We start from the raw sequence: 21,675 nt of genomic DNA, 5'->3' as shown, positions 1-21,675 counted from the left end.
ATGGTTAGGCTGGCGCTTCTATACAGCTACAGAGACGTCGGCATCAACGTGTCCGAAGTCATTGACCGCTTCGCTCAACTTTCCCGCCGAGAGAAGTTTGTCCTTTAGATAGCGAAGCAGCAAAAATCAATGCAAGTAAAAAGCACTGTTCCTTCAGGTCCATAAGTTCTTAATTATGAAAACGTATGACCGTTCATTAGCTTTTAAAACCGCAGAAATTTTCGCCGTTTATTCTAGCAGTTAGCATCATGATCATAATTATCACGCGAGTACAAAAATTATGAGAATACCAATAACCAATTTTGACCGACCTTGCTCATTGAAAGCCCGGCCCACGCGGCGTTCGCCAAAAACACACTCGGATATTGGGTACTTCAACATGCCACATCATCTGTGGCCTTCGCTTGTCCTTTTCTTTCATTTTCAGCTACCTGCTTTTATTTCTTTTTTGAAACGAAGCATTACCCTCCTTTAATTTTGGGTGCAGAATAATTCTGGGCGTTGTGCAGGCAGTTAGATTACACATTTTCGTACTGATTTATGCATTATTCCTCTATTATTCTACCCACATGGCACTGTCGCGACCGCTGCATGGCCCAAGTACATATGACAATTTCTGCGATCATAGTTATGTTCTTGCCTAGATCATCTGTCTTTCTGTGCGCAAAGTTTACTATGTGTGACTGAGCAACATGTTTATTTGCCTTATTTGACGCATTACATACACTGACGTTTGCTTAAATACGTATATTTATTGGAGATTCATACGTATTTTTAAATATCTTATTGCGAGGTTTTGTGTATACAAGCAGTGAACTTTGTTTCAAGCGACTCTTTTTTGCCCTTTAACAAGTTGTATCTTCGCATTTGTATATTCCATTCTATCTTCGCAATTTCTAACATATATTTTGCAGAACTCCCACTTTTTATTTGTACTCACTGCTGCGAGTATTATCTCGGTGTAATTACAATACACGACGAGTTACAGCTGCTCCTGCGCAATCGATTGCAACGAGGGATAGCGTCATTGAGGTTTCTTCCTGGCCGTTGCATATGTAGAAAAATGTAAACAAGGTTATTGAATGACAAAGATTCATCTAAATATTTGTCCTCAACTTATTCATTTCATGGCCTTTACGTTTTTCATATAAGCTGCACGCACTGCTTTGCTGGTTTCGAACTAATATTGACCCTTTTCGTGGCAATCCCGTGGGCGCTGCCATATTTGATCACGTGGTGACGCGTCCATTGCTTGCCTCAACTGCCTCCGTTGCCACCTTGTTTACAATGGAAGTGTATGACGCCTGCGCGGCTTAGAAAACCTCTGTTTTCGGAGATATCATAGACGGTGACTAGATGCACGACACGAAGCTTTGATCACAGCTTCAGAGAGCATGCAAAAGCGCTTTCGGAGCTGATTAAGCTATGTCCAAATGGCATAAGCAGCGTATATGGTGCTTGTTCTAAAAGCGGGGCTAAATATGTATTCCAAGCTGTCCGATTATGAATTCAGTCAGGATTCGTGTGTTTTGCTCTTTGTTCTTTATTCGGCAAATATTTTGAAGCAGTGGCTTGTCAGTTTCTGACTCAGTGAAGTTCCTCGGTGCGGCCACTTTCTGATTATTTTCTGCCTAATCACTCGCGGGTGTGCTCAGTTCCGAATCCGATAGATTTGCTCTTGCAGCGCACAAGGCTTGAAACGTAGCTGTTTTGTACATTGTAATACGTTGTAGCAAATATATATTACAGCTAGTAACTTGCTTACTCTTGTGAACCATCACGAAACATTCAGCTTCGACCATTAGTGCGCCATAGGTGTATTCCTCCTTTATAGTGTGTATACAGTGCGCATATATTCAAGTGTGAGTCCATTCACTTATTCTTGATACGTCGGCGATAGAGTGGGCGTAAGCTTTCCTGCCATTTGGACAGATGTGTGTAGATAACGTGCGCGAAACTTACTATGACAGGAAGCGGCGCTACTCCCTTTGTCATTGTTTAACGAGTGGTACTCACTCTTGCCGACGTTCTGGGGATGAAGCACTTTCTTTGAAGGTTAGCGATACAAGGCTGGCGGATGAGCAAATTTCTGTTTCCTCGAGAAAAGCGGTACATCACGAAGTGCCGGTAACACGTTCGAACAGTTGCAGCAGCGGTCCGCGAACTTCGCCACACAGATTCATTCTATTCCTTAACATGCTAGTCACTATTTTTGCAGCCAACTACTGCACACGTCTTCAATCCACATTATTCAATCTAGCATGATTGGAGCACAGTGTATTAGTGAAAACTCAGTTGCATTTCCGACAGCTGATCGCACAGAAGCAAGGTAGAAGCGGTAATGGTTTCGTATTCGTGCGCGGTCGCTGAGGAGAGGTATGGCGCGCCGCCGTGAGCGCTATCTCGTTTCTCTAAAACAAACTGCTCCGCGAAAAGGATCAATAGTTCTAAAGTTCATGTGATGTTTTCTTTACTTATTAATTAGACAAAAAAACGCGGAAGCATTGATATCAGTTATTTCTGCCACAATTTTTGGGGCATACGAATTTATTCTTTTATGACAACATACATATTTTAATGGACAGTGCATAGCGTTCAATAATTCGTTTGCAGCATCTAATATACAATGGAATTGGCAATGCAATTATTACTCATGCATTGGATCCCTCGACAAATTCCATAAGGAGGAGGCCGCGCTGCAACCTGAGCCCCCCACCCCCCGAACAAAATTTCTGGCTACGCCACTGCCTCCTAGTATATTGTTTCTTGGTGACATGTTGGCAGTCTGTTGTTCTTTCCGCTGTCTTTTTTTTTTTTTGAAGACTGTTTATGGTTTGTAACATTTTTTGTGAAGTGTGCGGTGTATTTCATATTTTTTGTATATATTTTCTTTACATATTCCAGGAGCATGTATTCTTGTCATTATATTTATCATTGGGCTGGGTATCTTGGTCGTTGTTATTGCGTGTTTTCTGGTGCACGTGCCTTGGTTCTGTTTATATTGATGCTTGGGCTTGATGGTTGTAGTACCATTAAATAAAATAATCTAGGGCGTTTTTAGTACCACCCTCCCCTCCTCTCTGTGTTCTCTCGAGGCGTTAAGTCACATCAGCCCTGTTTACATGCTGGACGTGCTTGCAAAGTTTATGACGGTAACAAGCGTGGTGGTAAAGTTTTTACTCCCGCTGGCGCGTAATCTCGATACTTCATACCATTGACCCCCCCCCCTCCCCCAAGAAAAAAAACTGAAAAAAAGGGAAATCGAGATTAGGCACGTGTTCCTCTGGACATAATTGCGTTATTGCGACTACTGACTACCAATTATCACTTCGCTTTCGCGGGAGATGGAGTCGTAAAATGAACATTTTCCTACTTACTTACTATTGTAGTGCCACTATGCTGCATGCCACACACGTTCGTGTTCTGATAGAGTTCTACATGACCTACCCTGCACGATGAACAATAAGGTTAGATTCGTAGCTGCATAACAAGACCCGAGAATTGTCAACTTACGTTTTTTTTTCGATGGGTTTCCAGGTGGCATAACATCAGTATGAAACTAAACATATAAGCATGCAGGCCCGTTTCATAGAACATGCTTACTCATTCTTGCTCTGGCGATCATTCTTATTCCTCCCAGATGTGTTTATAATTGTTGCATGAAAAGTAGTTTAAGCGTGGCAAAAAAAATATCTTGCACTACCTTCGAGTAGCGCAAAAAAATAAACTTGCCGTTCTCTTTATGGGGCTATTTTAGGATGATGATTTGCGCGTATACTTTCGCATTTGCGTGATTTCACGTGACCCGGACAGGAGGCGTCGCCGTCCAAGGGCGACAGTCTTTCTTCTTCTGCCTCAAGAAAGCGTGCTTGGTACTGCGCCAAAAACGCCGTTTGTACCCTAGTGGCGATGTGGGTCGTGTGGGCGTAGCGTTTCATACAATTACTAGAGGGAACTGCGGCGCCACTGTCTGTGGGATCTGTAAGCAGGGCAATTCAGCCAGCATGGAAATGATGGCTAGTACATGGATTTGACCTTATGACTTTAAGTGGCTTCGTGACCTTGCAAAGTAATTATTTTTAATAAAGTACTGCATTAAAAATTATTAGGTCAATATTATGAAAATTGTCCGACGGCAGCGTTCGAACAGCGGACCTCTAGCGCAGCAGCACGATATGGAAACCATTACGCCATGGCAGGCTGGGCAAGAACACTTTGCAATTGCATTATGATACGCAATTGTATTATGATACGATACAAGATACTACCACAATTATTGTATCCGATGCGATACTTTCCATTTGTACCTTAGGATACTTCGATACATTCGCGAATTTATTATTATAGATCTATACCGGATGTTCAAAATTAAGCTCACGTCTGATTACGCCATTTACAAATTGAGTCTTGGAGTAGGCACGACTGTCTTTCTCTTAATCGCACCTGTGATGCGGCCGGATAAGCCTCAGTATGCGTTCGGGTTCTTCCAACGCGCGCAACAGCAGCAGTGCTCACTCCGTTTTGAGCGGCGTCCACGTGCTCTCAAATGTGCCCGTTTCTGTAGAGTTTCCTAGATTTACTAGAGGGAACGCTGGCGCCGCTATCGTTCAGTCACCATGGTAATGATGAGTAATACATGGATTTATCTGATCTTCGTGCTTGGGGGCTCAGAGGTCCTTGTGGCTTCGTTCATTACGCTTTAGGTAAGCCTAAATTTGCCTACATTTTAAAGCAATCTGTGTGTAGCATAGCAGCGGCAGCCTAGCTGCCGTCATGCAAGAAGAGAGAGGTTGCCGACGTAATGTTTAGCCGATAAGAACGCACAAGAGTTTATTGCACGCATATATAAAGCAAAGGGTAAAGAGGGGTGGGGGGCATCTGTCGAGCGCGCATAGAAAACTTGGCGCATGCGCATTGACAGCGCGAACATGACGCGGTGGTTTGATACCGCATTTGACTACACCATGCTTTTTTTACTGCAAATGGTAATAAAAATCGGCCATCACAAACAATCGCTGCTAATTACAGTGGTTCCGCTTGTCCATGTGTCTGTGTCCCAACCGCGCTGGGCAGTATCGAAGACACATGTATCTTAGATGTTATCTTAGATACGCTTCCTATATATTGTATCAGCATCATCATAAGTCTGGCAAGGCGTGTATAAATATCTGTACTTCCGATACATGAACGAATGTATCGTGTATCTTAAGATACAAGATACTGCTATCGCAACATCACCGTGCGAAACTATAAACGTTGGCTCAACTCCGCTTCGCAAGCTGGTACGGCTGCCACTAAGCCACCTGAATTAGACTAAATATGGCGCACACGATACCCTCAACCGCAGGTTGGCTAAGGAGAGGGCGGTATATAGTGTGCTAAGCGCCAATAGCTCTTTGAGGTGATCACCACGTGTTCATAATAATTATGATTTCTGTACTATGTTGCATACTCATAACAGGGCATCGGCCAAGATGTGTTGATTATGACAGTGATTTCCGCACCATGAGACGTATATCCACTACGCGGGACTGACCAATAAGTGGGCGGAACATGTAGTGCCACAACGTAGGTATATGTATTCATAGGATCGCCGCGTATTGATGATGATCATGATTTCTATAATACTGTGGCACATAACCACAACAGGGCATCCTCCAAGAAGCCTGTCCGCATGTTGAACATGATGATGATGATATCGATACAATGGCAGTACGGGCGGCGCATACTGTGCCAACGCCAACAATCTCATAGAGATTACCGCCGCGTGCTAATGATGGTTATAACTTTCACACCATGGCACATACCCACAACACGAGATCGGTCAGGAATCGACCGGTCATCATCATCATCATCATCATCAGCAGCATCAGCAGCAGCCTAAATTAATGTCCACTGCAGGACGAAGGCCTCTCCCTTCGATCTCCTGTCTTGCGCTAGCATATTCCAACTTGCACCTGCGAATTTCCTAACTTCATCATCCCACCTGGTTTTCTGCCGTCCTCGACTGCGCTTCCCTTCTCTTGGTATCCATTCAGTAACCCTAATGGTTCACCGGTTATCCATCCTACGCATTACTTGGCCTGCCCAGCTCCATTTTTCCCGCTTAATGTCAACTAGAATATCGTCTATCCCCGTTTGTTCTCTGATCCACACCGCTCTCTTCCTGTCTCTTAACGTTACTCCTAAGATTTTTCGTTCCATCGCTCTTTGTGCGGTCCTTAACTTGTTCTCGAGATTCTTTGTTAACCTCCAAGTTTCTGCCCCATATGTTAGCACCGGTAGAATGCAATGATTGTACACTTTTCTTTTCAATGACAGTGCTAAGCTCCCACTCAGGATTTGGCAATGCCGGCCGTATGCGCTCCAATCCAATTTTATTCTTCTGTAAATTTCTTCCTCGTGATCAGGCTTCCCTGTAAGTAATTGACCTAGATAAACGTACCCCTTTACAGATTCTAGAGGCTGACTGGCGATCCTGAATTCTTGTTCCCTTGCCAGGCTATTGAACATTATCTTTGTCTTCTGCATATTCATCTTCAACCCAATTCATACACTTTCACGATTAAGATCCTCAATCATTTGTTGTTATTCGTCTCCGTTGTTGCTGAATAGGACAATGTCATCAGCAAACCGAAGCTTGCTGAGATATTCGCCGTCTATCCTCACTCCTAAGCCTTCCCAGTCTAAGAGCTTGAATACTTCTAAGCATGCAGTGAATATCATTGGAGAGATTGTGTCTCCTTGTCTGACCCCTTTCTTGATAGGTAACTTTCTACTTTTCTTGTGGAGAACCAAGGTAGCTGTGGAATCCTTGTAGATATTTGCACGTATGCCTCCTGTACTCCTTGATTACGCAATGCCTCGATGACTGCTGGTATCGCTACTGAATCAAATGCCTTTTCATAATCTATGAAAGCCATATAGAGAGGTCGATTGTACTATGCCGATTTCTCGATTACCTGATTGATGACATGGATATGATCCATCGTAGAATATCCCTTCCTGAAGCCAGCCTGTTCTCTTGGTTGGCTGAAGTCAAGTGTTGCCCTGATTCTATTGGAAATGATCTTGGTGGATATCTTATACAATACTGAAAGCAATCTAATGGGTCTATAATTCTTCAGTTCTTTAACGTCTCCCTTCTTATGGATTAGTAAAATGTTGGCGTTCTTCCAGCTCTCTGGTACACTTGAAGTCGTGAGGCATTGCGTATAAAGGGCCGCAAGCTTTTCAAGCATGATATCTCCTCCATCTTTGATTAAATCTACTGTTATTCCATCTTCTCCAGCCGCGTTTTCCCTGGTCAAGTCTTTCAAGGCCCTTCTGACTTCATCGCTAGTTATAGTAGGAGCTTCTGTATCCGGTTCATCACTATTTCGAATGAAAGTAGCTTGGCTGTTTTGGGAACTGTACAGGTCAGTATAAAATTCTTCCGCTGCTTTTCACTATGTCATCTAAATTGCTGATGAGATTACCATGCTTATCTTTCAGTGCATACATCTTGCCTTGTCCTATGCCAAGCTCTCTTCTTACTGATTTTATGTTGCGTCCATATTTTACGGCTTCCTCAATCTTTCCCACGTTATAATTTCGAATATCCCTTACTTTCTTCTTGTTGATCAGTTTTGACAGTTCAGCGAATTCTATCTGATCTCTTGAGTTGGACACTTTCATGTTTTGTCGTTTCTTTATTAGGTTCTTTGTTTCTTGGGAGAGCTTACCTACTGATTGCCTTGGTGCCTTACCTCCCACTTCAATTGCTGCTTCTGAGATCAGCCTAGTTACGGTTTCATTCATTACCTCTATGTTATCTTCATCTTCCTGTTCTAAAGCTGCGTATTCGTTTGCGAGCACCAGCCTGAATTGGTCTGCTTTCACCCTTACTGCCTCTAGGTTGGCCTGTTTCCTCTTGACTAATTTCACTTTTCTCTCTTCAAATTGAGAGAAATCCTAGACCTCACAAACCTATGGTCACTGCACTTTACCTTACCTAACACTTCTACATTCTGCACTATGCTTGGATCGGCAGATAGTTTGAAATCTATTTCATTCCTTGTGTCTCCATTAGGGCTTTTCCAGGTCCACTTCCTGTTGCTGCGCTTCCTGAAGAATGTATTCAGTATTCGGAGCCTATTCCTTTCCGCGAATTCTACTAACATCTCTCCTCTTGCATTCCTAGAATCGATGCCGTAGTTGCCGATTGCTTGCTCACCAACCTGCTTTTTGCCCACTTTTGCATTGAAGTCGCCCATGACTACGGTATACTGAGTTTGCACCTTTCTCATTGCTAATTCGACATCTTCATAAAACTGTTCTATTCTTCATCATCGTGACTGGAAGTTGGGGCGTAGGATTGTACTACCTTCATTTTGTACCTCCTATTCAGCTTTATTACGACGACTGCTACCCTCTCACTAATGCTGTAGAATTCATCAATGTTGCCCGCTATGTTTTTATGAACTAGAAATCCTACCCCGGATTCTCTCTTATCTGGTAGACCTCTGTAGCATAGAACGTTGCCGTTAGTCAGCACTGTGTAAGCCTCACCAGTTCTTCTAACCTCACTAAGGCCAATAATATCCCAGGCAATACCTGATAATTCCTAAAATAGTCCTGCTAAGCTAGCCTCACTCGAGAGGGTGCGCGTGTTAAACGTTGCCAGGTTCAGTTTCCATTGGCGGCCTGTCCGGAGCCAGAGATTCTTAGCACCCTCTGCCACGTCACAAATCGACCGGTAATTTACTACAAATAAGAAATGAAGTAATTGAAGCCAGTGAAATATTTGTGATATAGTCTAGCACGGATGCGAGGGAACACATGCTCGCGCCAGTTCCCATTACGCCGAAGTCGCAGGAACTAGATGGCAGAATTCAAGAATTTCATTAACTGCTTCACGAAAGCTTTGCATCACACGTGCGCTGGATATGCATAATGTTTGTGCGTGTGTGAGCGTGTGAGTGTGCGTGCGTATGCGCGCGGGTGGGAAGGGGGTGTTCCTTCACAAATTGCTCGGTAACTCAATGTTTTGCGAGATCCGGCACTCTTCTAACGTTGCGACTGATGTACATAATCTTTTACCCTGATTGGCGATAATGAAACTTAGAGGACGGGCTCCCTAGGCGCGCATGCTTGTTATTCTTTAATTAATGCACTTGGCGAGCTTTCGAATGTCACATATCGATATAGAAGGCTCTTTCATTGCCGCTTCTTATCTGTGAATACTTGTCTTTCCTTCGTCGTCTTCTGCGCATTATCAGCGATATCGCGCTTTCATTTCGGCGCACGACGTACGCCTGCTATAAGACTATAATTACACTTAGAATGTCGGAAATAGCACGACGAGCACTTCCTTATCAGACGTCGATGGTGAACCCAGCGTATTCTTAGAAGGCAGCGTAGACAAGAATTTACCATATGGCACCTCAAATTTTGAGCTCGAATGGCCACTAACATCAATAGATCTTGAAACCGCCTAGCATGCTATGAGTGCTATCGCTGCCAGTGCCAAGTTGTACTTTATTTTTCGAGGGCGCAAATATACCCAATATAAAGTTTTGTGCCTGTTTCTGTCAGAGGGCACTTAATATATGACCGACTTCTTGGGTAAATATGGCGTGTACCTCTTTGAAGCGTTCGCACACGCATAAACCATGATGCTAGCTCTAGCAAGCAAAAGTGGCTTACAACGCATTTGATGAAAGGCACTCAAGCTATCCACAGAGGAAAGGTGCTGCTAAGGCTCCGCTGTTCGGGAGCGTTGATACGAATCGGTACTTGAGCTTGTGTGTCTATGAAGGCGCCTTAGACGCTGTGGCCAAGGATCGCTACCCGAGCGCTGAATGCTCACGAATAAAAACTAATGTGAAACTACTTGAACATGCATGACTAGCACTGTGACCACAGTGTCAGTTTTCAGCAGAACTATATTCCACGTACATTTTGAGACTCTCTAAACACCTATGTGGTTTTGAGCAGCGAGATTGTAGAGGTAAAAACAAAAAAACAAAAACGCCGACCAGTTGTGATATGCTTTTTTTTTATTGAGCATGTGGCAAGCAACTGGCGTGACAATCATACAGTATTTCAACCAGCTTTGATATTTTTTTCACGTTCGGCTGTCTGTGAAAATGGCCCCTCCGCTCTTCTGTGAACCCGAACTCATCAACAGTGCCTCATATGAATGTTCCGCCTTAATCAGCAAAGAAATGCGTCGTTGTATTGGCAGGCAATCCCAAACATCGCCAAGGAAAAGCTGGGCTACCTAACGCTGTGAAAGAATGTACTTTAGCTGCCACTTTTTCGCAGCACTCTAGAAACCACCTCCGAAATCACTTGTAAAGTAATTATAATAGAAAGGTGAAAGTGTTCCTTACACATGAACGAGATCGTCGTCTAACCACCACACCTAGTCTTACATCTAGCCAAAGTGATGTAACCGAAAACAATAACAATAATTTGCGAGTAGCAATCAATCCAATAGTTCTCAAGGAGCCTTCGAGTACAATGATTGGCCACCGACATATGATGTCCATAAGTCTATAATTAACAGACATTATTTTTCAGAAGTATAGCAGGTACTAAGCCCTGCGAGACAGTTTCGAGCTTTTCATCAATTGCAGCCATTGATAAACGTGCCCGAAGCGGACTTGTTCTGTGGCGAGGCGCACCCTGACGCATCCTGTCAGATCACATCAGATCACATGCTACACGCTTCCCCATATTATATACTTCGCGTGTTAAACGTTGCCAAGTTCACTTTCCAGTGGCGGCCTGTCTGGATCCAAAGATTCTTAGCGCCCTCTGCCGCACTGCCAGCTAGGTCAATATGGGCGGCCGTAAATAAACATTTTAAAGGGCCCCTAAACTACTTTGGGACTCCGAACGCTCTCAGCCTAAAGGCGAGAGGGGTTTTTAATCACCCTTGCTTTCTCCTGGGGCGCTTTCCCTTCCTATCCGCGCACATCTCTAAAAGGCACGTGGGCACTACGTCCGTATTGGACACCGCGTTAGCGCTCTCTAGTGTTTAAAAGCACCGTCACTATCCGCTTATCAGGACTAGTACTTGCAGAAATCTGTCATACCGGTATTTCCTTTAACTGGAGGCAAGTAAATCCTGGATTCAAAACCGTTTATTCCGTTATCCAGGTTTATAAAAACGAATATAGAAGGTACCATGTTTATTTAACCGTTTAGCCGGATATTGGGATATGCGAACGTAAATACTCGATACCACTAACTCATCATTCGAATATTTGATTTCTTCGCATGTACTGAGAAGTCATGTGAGAGTCAGTAACAGGTTGTAGCTCCTTAAAATACGTTGTTTGATAGACCGCTCAAAATGCGTCCATAATTATTTTATTTATTCTTCCGTGTATGCTTAATACGTCCCCAGGTATCGAAAAGACTGCAATTATTTTTTCTGCAAAGTCGTGTTTGTCCTTGGGCGTGAGTGAGTGAGTGAGTGAGTGAGTGAGTGAGTGAGTGAGTGAGTGAGTGAGTGAGTGAGTGAGTGAGTGAGTGAGTGAGTGAGTGAGTGAGTGAGTGAGTGAGTGTTCGTCCTTGGGCGTCCAATAAATATGTGGGGCGAAAATCTCTGAACTGTCCCACGAAGCTCGTATAAGGCACAATTCAAACAGCATATTGAAAATAAAGTGTTCCGAGGATTTCTCTGATGATTCCGGTTAACGATTTTACGCTAAAGTTGGCGATTAATTTGTTGGTGACCTCATCTATAGGCCAGTTCTTTTTTTTTATAAACTCGTGGTGCGGTTGTTAGTTGCGACGCGACCCTCGACACCAGGTTCTGCCTTCTGGTGATGGCTGTGGGGGCTGCAGGAGACGGTAGAAAATGGCTACGGTAGAAAACGGCAGAAAAAGACAGTAGAAAACGTGCAGCGTGTGTTCGCATGTTGTGTTTTTAAAGAGTTCTTGCCGCATCTACTCAGTGGGTTGTACAGAGGTTGCTCGGCGAGGCGGCACCAGCAACTCGCAAAAGAGGAAGCTGGTACGTCATGCAAGAGCCATGCGACGCACACAGAGACATGAGAGGGTCGTGTTTGTGTGGAGTGTATTCGCTGCACGAATTTCCCTCAACGCCTGAAAACCACCTTTAAATAGTGGTATAAAAATACTTCGTGCTTAGCGTATTTTTTTTCGGGTGGTGATTGGTGTTCCTGTCGTAAACCGCACATTGTGCCGCAGGCGGGCGGGCCGGCAATAACAGTGCCATTTACGGCCTTTCAGCATCATTATTTTGGGTCTGCTCAGTTCACGTTGGGGACGGAAAACCCATGGAGGTCAACAGTACCCAAAACTGCTTTTGAGCACGAAATAAAGGCAAGCAGAAAGCGCTCGGGTGCGCGGGCTGAGTTCGTTACTTGCATAGCGATTGTTACGTTATGTGAAATAAAGACGACTGCACGGAGCTTGACGGTTTTTATGTCCTTTGTTCTTCATGATGCGCATGAATGAACCGCATTCGAGCACTCGGGATGGCGAAACAAGGAAGCCCCAAATGACTAGCGTGCACAAAAACGGCTGTGCATGCGCCAAATCTCAACTTGATTTTTTTCCTTGTTTCAGCGTAATGTGTGGGTGCTTGAACTGCTAAATTGGGCGGCGCTCACACTCAGCTACACGAGAAGCATGTTCAGTCGTTTCTAATAAAGTGGGTGGCCACTTCAGCGACGTCGTACATGGGTACGCAATTTATTGTCTGTCGTCAGCTGATTGCGAGGAGAAAAATAAAGCAACTGTACTTGGCAACACACACTATTCATATGTGAAATGCTTCTGCTCATGCACGCTAATTAGTTATGTTGCCGAGTGCGTTCGTTGTCACTGTGATGCTGCTCATTTTTGGTTCATGTCAAAGTCTTACACAAGCACGTCGGCACTAGAGCTTTACCTGCGACTGCGTGCAGCGTGCGAAACATAAAAAAAATTAACTTTGTTGTACTCAAATCGGTCGTGATATGTTAAAGCATGCGACGATCAAGATGATAAACAGGGTAAATATATGGAGCATATTGTGTCGAGGTAGCGCGTGGCTTATGATACTATCCTTTAAGAACTGCGTTAGTATAGAATGTCGTGTAGTTTCTTTTATACAGTGCTCGAGTCCCCCAAAGATCTGCATAATTAAGCAGATCTAGCAAAAATAAAAAAAGGCTTTGCCAACTGTACGACATTGTAACTGCTGTGAAGCATGACGACACTAAGCTCCGTTGAAGCATATGGTGCCGTAGGGCGCTCTCACTAGATTAGCTCCGTCGTAAATGTCTGTCATCTGAAATGGGACCCCAAAAATTAACATTCACTTTAACATAGACCAAAGAGGGTGAAGGCGAAAGCCTCCGCGCTCAAGGGACATTCATTAAATTACTTGACATTCTCATTCAAATGCGTTGTTACTTCTTATTACTTGTTGTCTCCCACCAAATGTCGTTGTTTCGAGCACTTTAATTGACGCTATCCTAATTAATTGTGCCTTAAATAACATTGCCCTAATTAACACCAAAATTCGAGGGTTGAGGGCCTTCTTAAATTGTGACGCGAATGTTTTACTGTAGCTGTATCCTACACGTCTACAAGATTTGTGCGAACCGTTTCAGGGACCCTTTAATAAAAAATTCACCGAGGGTTGCGATATCCTAATGCGAAATTGAGCACAGCTGTATACGTGCTTTCATTTCGCGATATATTAGCTGGCGCGGACAATCTGGCTCGTGCGGCGCGTTGCAAACCAAGCGAAGTGTGGCGCAATGGCCTCGCTAATCGAGAGACCGCGAGAGGAAGCGCGTGGGCGCGATAGATAACCTCCGCTCATGCAGCTCTTTGTTTCCATACAGACGACGCGTGCTACTCTGGCGCAATCTCGTAGCCATCGCCGCAAAGCCCACTCGCCACGCGTGCGCGCCACAACGCTTCTCACGCTTTCTCCATACCCTCCTCCGCTTTCCTCCTCATGGTTCCGCTGCACCCTACTCCTCGCACTTTGTTCGCTCTCGCCGCTTTTTTCATCGCTCACTGCGCTCCGCGTTCGCTCTCATTTTTCGCTGTGCTCATTCGCTCGGTTATGCCGACACTCGCCGCGGGAAAGGGCGCCTAAGAGCAGCAATCTAAAAAGACACCGGCATTCAGACACAAGCCGGCTGCAGCGCTGTCAGTAGCCATCGCAGGCTACCGACAACCGCAAACGCGCTGTGGCCCGCTGCCGCTTGCCCTGTTCCCATAGTACCCTCACAATTGTGATCATAATAACAAACCATGGCGGCGGCCTACAGGAACTGAAGACTAGGGTTTATTAGCGACTGCAACTTGATGCTCGCCCCCAAGCGGCCACTGCGAGAACTAGCCTATCCAGGTTTAGCCTCCGATGCTCGCAGTGTCTGCAAGGGTTTCTTGTAGTTCTCAAATCATCGTGAGGCGCCGCGCACACTCGCGAACAAAAAAAGACATACACATGTCGAAAGATGAGTGCTGTGTATATAATGTGAACGTCGAGTGCCCCCCCCCCCCCATTTTTTGTCGAAGTCTAGCCAAACGTACCGAAGCTGCTGTGCAGAAATCGGCCGACATGCAGATAAGACAAGCCTTCATGGAGTACCAGAACGAATTATTTAAAAATCCAGCGTTATTGGAAAGTGGAAGGCCGTCACAATAATATAAAGCAACCAGAACGAAAGAACATTGGTCACGCATTCCTTCTTTCTTAGTGCTTCTTATACTTTACCTTTTTTCCTGTTTCCCACTAAGCGTTGGAAATTTTTAAAGAATTTCATGGATCCAACTAGCCCAACTTTCTCTATTAGCCAAAATGCAGTCGCGGGATTACTGTGGACCGTCGTCAGCAGGGGTGACCCCGAAACATTGTATTGTGATCATGTGACCGGAAACTCTTTCTGTCTTTACGTCTCCTCCGATGACAGCGCTCACAGCGACGGCGAGACGCCATAATCAAAAATGTGGAGTCTACGCAGTTACCTGGAGTTTTTCAGCACGGAAAAGTTAGCTCAGAACGGAGCCTAAACGGCGAACGGCTAAAACTGACTAATTATTTCCCCTAGAACGGTTTATAGCGCTCCAGAACTACTTGCCGATGACATAAGAACGCTGTTAGAGGAGCTTTAGCGCCACGCTAAATTTTGTTATCGCTCTCGACACTTAACCCTTCGGGCAAAGCTACCACTTCTTGCGTTCTATAATTCATTTGCGGTATATATTAAGCACAAGGCAGCTCGATGATACTAGTGTATGTTTTCCTATTTCCTCTTACCCTGGTGAGGATTAGTAGGCTCGGGAGACTCTCCAGGCCGTCATCTCGACCTTTCTCTTCAATAAAATCGTCTCCTCCGCTGTTCGACCAACAGAAGAAAAAACTTTATTGACCTTATTTTTGCATTAGCTACCTCCTTGAATAGTGGTAGACAGTCTGGCTCATTGATAAGTTCTCATGAAGGTCACACGTGTAGAATAAGTTACTCGAACACATTCGACACAGTCACATAATCTCATTGTTATATTCATCTCCTTCATGCAGTGCTGGGACCCGTGGAACCATCGGTGCTGGGCCCGGTGCTGACACATGAACATCTATCGGATACCCTCGACAATCGAGTGTTCCTCAGTGGCCCGTCTGAGCTGCACCATGCCGAAATGAGCAGCTGCTCGGTGACCATAGAGAATCTTTGGTGGATACGGCAGTTTCCGTAAGGAGTTCATCGTGTGTTTGTTTATTTTGCAGGGTCAAGGTCCAAACCCTAAATCTGAATACTTCATGAGCCATCGTTTCATGAAAATAGGTGAACTTAGGGCACAGAGTTGGGAAAAAGCACTTAGCTTAAAGAGAGCTGAGAACTTTTCGGTTCCCAGGAGCAGTCTAGCAGTGACGATCCGAAATGAGGTCCTACAAACGTAATGTGAGCCAACCAAGTGTGTGACGGAGATGAGAGAAGAAAACTTCCTATATCGCACTCCCGAGGAGAACTGGTGAACAAAAAGCGCGACATTACATTATAGCTAGTAATTAAAATGCTTAAAGGGACACTAAAGAGAAACAGGAAGTTCAGCTGGAATAAAAGCGGGACCTTAGGAATGCATGCACTTTTTGTTGGGTGCAAAAATATGAGTTATTAGCGGAGAAATTCGTAAACAAAGACCAAATATCTCTTCCTCAATTTCTCTCACCCCAGATTTGGCGCTGAAGCAGTGTCGTCACAGATTTCATTGCTCTCAGCGAATCAGAATGCGCCATGATACGTCACCGCTTGCGTAAACGGCCGAGGCGCTGGCTTGCATCATGGCTGCATGCATGGTCGCTGCGTTTGCGCTCGCCGCGATGGATACCGTTGCTGCCGCTGAACCTTGCAACGAAGAGCTCGCCAGGGAAGCAGGACTGCATTTCCGCGATATTCAGTTAAACGGAGCGCGAAACGATCCTCCGTGCTCGAGCGGTAGGTGTTTCCGCGTGCGATGGCGGTGAGCCGCCGGCCGCGCCGGCGGAAAGCATAGCTTCGTTTTAGTCGACGGAAGGCGAAGCGTCCGGTCCACCAGGCGACGATGTTCCCGACAGAACAAGCGTAGAAAGTTGCGCACGTACTCGGTATGGTTATTTCGTGGCTTTATTTATAGACATTCAGCAATCACCGAGCCGCCAGTTTGCTGCTGCAGGGACACCGGTAGGGGGTTTGATGAAGGCCGCATTGAGGGAGCAGCTGCTTGAGAAAGGACTGGCCTCTGGGGCACGCCAAGATATTTTCCGAGGGCAGGATTATACACATAATCCGAGGGCGAGAAATGCAGAGAGCACACCAGCTGTTTCTCTGGCTCTTTTGCCGTTTTATCATCGGCAGAGCACTGAGCCAATGCGAACGCCGGGAAGCCGGGGCTCACCGCGCGACACCACATGAAAGGGCACAATCGAGTCAACACTGCCGCTGCCCCTGAGCAAGCGCCTTGGGCCATTTATACAGCCTTCAACGCTACACACACGAGGCATTTTCTGGCTGTTTCCCGCGAAGTCGGTTTTTCGAACCACGCAACACGCAACCAAACACCGTAGAGCGGAACAGGCGCGCGCGACGATGCATTGACCAAAAACGAAACTACGAAACTATCACGACCGGATGTATCGCCATGCAATTTTTTCTTATTTATTTAATTTTGTGCTAAACTTGTACTTCCTCGCTTGAAACGGTTTAAAAAGTGGGCAAATGCTGTTTATGTACGTTTAAGGTGTATTTCATTTTGCGTTTTATTAACAGCGATAAATCGCTCTAGACCAATCGCGACCGGCCTGCATTTGTAATCTCCGACGTCACGAACGTGTAGTGCGGGAAATTCGAAGGGGCGTCAGCACCTATCCTTCAGTTTTTCGCTATTTTCTCGCTTATTAAATCTGTTTGCAGTAAGAATGGTATGGCTGTGATTGTGAAAGGTAATCTACCATTTAAGCTCAACTTCCGGTTTCTCTTTAGTGTCCTTGTAAGGGCAGATGCGGGTCAAAACATTGCATATATTATTTAAAAAACATTTTTGAGACATTGGTTGCAAATTTATGCAATAGTCACAATGCATCAAACATCGGCCTGGAGGAGGAAGGTCAGAAGTGTTAAGAATATAGACCAGAAATTAGGCACTATGTCTTTTTTTTTAGTCCTTATCGTGACTAGTTAACTACGACTGTGGGGCTCATTTTGGACAATAATATCAACGCATTTCTCAAACCAGAATAGTGCGAAAAATTATTTTATTCATGGCATAGTTGCTGTAGGGGCCTCATTTTTTCCCTTAGTGCTCAACTTATCAATCTCACCAACAAAGTATTGCCCAGCTGGTGAGTTTTACTGGTCGTCACCAGCTCATTTTCCAAATTTCACCAGCGCTCAGCCGAAATTTCCCGATGTTGTGGAGATCACCATTTTGTAACCATACTGTGATTCAACAAGGACCACAAAGGCTTAGAGGAAGTTTTACGGGAACTGGGCGTCCTTAAAACGTGGAAGTTAATTCGGTCTGAGGAATCAGGCTAACCAGGCATGGCCTCAAAGAATCTCTGGAAAATAGACAGCTGAAGCTAAAGCTAATCGCCACAATGCATCAAACATCGGCCTAGAGGAGGAAGGTCAGAAGTGTCAAGAATATAACCCAGAATTTAGATACAATGTCTAAGTTTTGCTTAGTCCTTATCGGGCGTATTTAACTGTGACTGCGGGGCTCATATTCGCCATTCAGGAAAGATTCGACACCATCTCAAATGAACCTGTTGCTGATAGAGTCATGTGAAATTTCAATCACTCTAGGAAAAATAGGTCAGGGCTGGTTTTCGGTAGTGAAACAACTGTCAAGGTTTCTGGCCGGCAAATATTCTACGATTCAAGAGTGCATTAGATCACCGAACGTTCTGGAGTTAAAGCCTGGCAAAGCTGTTCTACGGAAGAACTGCAAGCTGGTGGAACCTTTGAAGGTTCATGCTAAAGCCGGGCGAATTATTTTTTTCCTTTCATGAAGTGTAAGTATGTGCCGCTAACTTCGGTAGATGTTCAGCGTTCATTTTCTCCGCACAAACTAATACTCAGTGAAGAAACGGTCATCATGAAGCCCAAAATATTGGGGTAGTTCTTGTTTGTCACTGTATTTACAACTTTTTGCGTGGTGACTAGTCACACTAGACTTCAGATAAAGATTTTACCCTATGCAACTTGCGTCATATTGTTTTATTGAAAAAATAATTGATTCTAAAAAATTCTGTAACATCATAGTTTATTCTAAGATGCATAACGGAAGGTATACCCTTAGCCTAATCGTGCTTAATGGACAGTTTTGGTGCCTTTATATGCTCTAAATGGCATATTTGGGGCCAATTCTAGGAGCATAAAGCCCTAATCATCAGTGCCTAAATAACTGGGGTCTAGTTATGTAGGCACCGCCTTAGAACTAGCGGAATGTTGAAGTAATACGCTTTTCATCCAAGAACTTGTGTACATCGTGGCGAAATTTCATGCAGATTGTCGCTTTCGATTTGTCAAAAGCAGGTTTAGAAATTCCAACATCGTTTTTTTATTTTCAATTTAGGCTGTTTTTCCTGATTGTACACCAAAATTATTTTGCCTATTTTGACGTAGTTTCAGCCGAGTTTCGCGCGCATTAGCACGAGGATGTGTAAATAGAAATAGATAAGTTTCATTTTAACTTTTAGAATTGTGGCCGTGCGCGTTTTTAGAAATCACTCATCATTGTTCCCAATCATAGTATTCGGGAAAAACTACGTTTCCTGAATTACAAAGTTAGGAGAAAAGTATTTTTGAGGCTGATCGCACTCAATTTTTATAGGGAGGAATATTTGCTAATTTTAACACTCTCCTCTGGATGGTATCAAGCCGAACTTATAAAAAATCATACTTTTGTCCACGTTCATAGATCACAGAAACATAGCCTAATAAGAGATTAAAATACAAATATGACACGCAGGCCTCCCTGCCTGAGTTTCATGATAATGGTGCGCAGCACACAAGACTCAACTTATTGGAGACGCACAAAAGGCGAATACAAGTTGGAGGACGAAGCTTCGTAGTTTATCAATCGCTCTTGAAAACTAGCCCATGTTGGTGATTGTAGACTCTCCCTATGAACTCAATCTTACCAATAAATGTTTCCAGATCTCTCAACTTCTCTCTCGGTTTCATATGGAGGGTGGTTTGAAACATTGCCTTTTTGATATTTAAGCCTTCGGCTTCATTATGCCCCTAAACACCCATTTCATTTCATTTTATTACCTTAAGGACCCCTCTGGGGGGTGTTACACAGCGTGCACCACAGTGCATTTTTGATGCAACACTGTAACTAAACATGCACTTATCAACCAGGTTCATATTCCAACAATTTCAATGCACCGCAACGTAGCACACTAGCACAATTCCTTTTTTGGCAAGGATTGCAGGCTTCGCACTCAAAGCTATCTCCACATATTCTCTACATGTGATCAAACACTGACTTGAAAATAGCTAGTCAATGACAACTAAAGCCTCGGCCAGCCTGTAGTCGATGTCGGCTTTAGTCCTTATTAATAAATTCAATGCCTCTCAAAGAATGCATAACATATAAGCATTGCTAGTAATATCTGCACCGTGTCGCAAGTGTTAGGCTTTCAAATAACATTACACCGTGAAACTAGATTATTTAGAGCACCCATATAGTTATACACGTTTTAGGGTTTCGGGCAAGAAGTTGAGGACTTATGAACTGTTGTCACTGGAATATTTCTTTGTTCCTTTTTTAAACTCTTTCATCGTTGGGTGCGCATCCACCACTTAGGAGAAGAGTACTCGATTAGCAAATTAGTCAAAATATGCCAAAAGCCCTTTCAACATAGATAAAAGGAAGCGCGTGGATGGCTTAGCAGTTTGCAGGAACAAGTATTAATATGCCTGCATAAGAACGCATGGTATCTCAGCAATAGGCTGCAGAGTGACTTGCTTGTATATTTTCTCTTTGCCCAATGTGCCCTTAAATTTGCTCGATGGGCACAATGCAAGTAATCTGAGTTTCAGATGAAGAAATTATGTGTCGCTGTTAACTGCGAATGGAAACGCATGTCGCATTCTCAGGTACAATCACCCGGAGAACCTGCGTTTTCACGGAGCTGACATAGACGAGGCCATTCTCGCGGAGATGCATTTCCTGCGATCCAATGGTGGAGGAGCCTTGGTAGAAAATACTTGTCGCGGCATGGGACGCAATCTACCACTTATGCGCCGTGTGGCAAGGGAAACGGGCCTTCACATAATCGCTGGCACGGGTAAGTGAATCATGAGATACCAGCACTCAGCTGAGCTCATGTGTGAAATTCGACCTGTTCGCGGTACTCATTTTCCACCGCAGATTATCTAACGACATTCAGTGTAATAGTGTACACTGATTCTGTTGGGTAAATAACGCACGAATATGTTTACAAGTGTACCAGGCCCTGGTAAAAAAAATCAACAAACAAAGTACGCCGTATATCGTAACTGCTGTGCAAATGGCGCGCCTCTGCAGTACACACCAGAGGGCCCCAGCACTGGTTAACTACGCCCAAGAGTCTGCCGCCACGCCTCGTGCCACCGCTCGCGTGCCCTTCATTGTCGTCTTCCACCGCTGGCTCCGATTCCGCTCATCATGCCGGCGTTCCCTTACTACATATGATCGTGCTGGGTTAGCATAAGATAACAGTTGTTGCTGTAAGATAATGGATCTGAGGCATATGGGCATCACTAACTGGTGGCGCAAATAACGAGCAGACTAAATTACCAATACTTGCATAATTATATTTATATAGGTTCTGATATAGCACAGTTGTCATTCCGATATCGAAATGACCGCTGCATAAAAAATGATAATTACATCGCGCTCAGCTATGTGTCTGAGCTTAGCTATTTGCAAAGCCATGTGTCGTATGACGTAAGTGGATTCATAAAGATTGCAGAGCCCGTGTTGCCCAGCGATGCCCAAAGGCGCTCGTTCCTTTAAAGGCGTTGTTACAAACTGGCTTTTGACGTAAAACTTTCCCGCTGCAATAATTTGAAGTGATTCCACAGTCTGGTCTTGTGATGTGAAGCTTAAAAGGCCCCTCAACAGGTTTATTCGGAAATTTCTGATAAGAACTGGCACTTGTAAAGCGTCATCAGAAGA

At 44.4% G+C, this 21,675-nt stretch overlaps 1 protein-coding gene across 2 annotated transcripts in view; it reads left to right on the top strand.

Annotated features, from left to right (window-relative positions):
• Positions 1-21,675, top strand: part of LOC119461715 (phosphotriesterase-related protein) — a 49,635-nt gene that overhangs the window by 4,062 nt on the left and 23,898 nt on the right. For both annotated transcript variants that reach the window (XM_037723081.2, XM_049671971.1), the window contains exons 2-3: positions 15,548-15,716; positions 20,613-20,803. In XM_037723081.2, coding sequence (XP_037579009.1) covers positions 15,548-15,716; positions 20,613-20,803 — 360 coding nt within the window. The remainder of the gene's footprint in view (positions 1-15,547; positions 15,717-20,612; positions 20,804-21,675) is intronic.

The sequence above is a fragment of the Dermacentor silvarum genome, chromosome 8 (genome assembly GCF_013339745.2).
Source record: "Dermacentor silvarum isolate Dsil-2018 chromosome 8, BIME_Dsil_1.4, whole genome shotgun sequence".
Classification (NCBI taxonomy): Eukaryota; Metazoa; Arthropoda; class Arachnida; order Ixodida; family Ixodidae; genus Dermacentor; species Dermacentor silvarum.
This window is presented reverse-complemented; position numbering and strand designations above follow the sequence as displayed.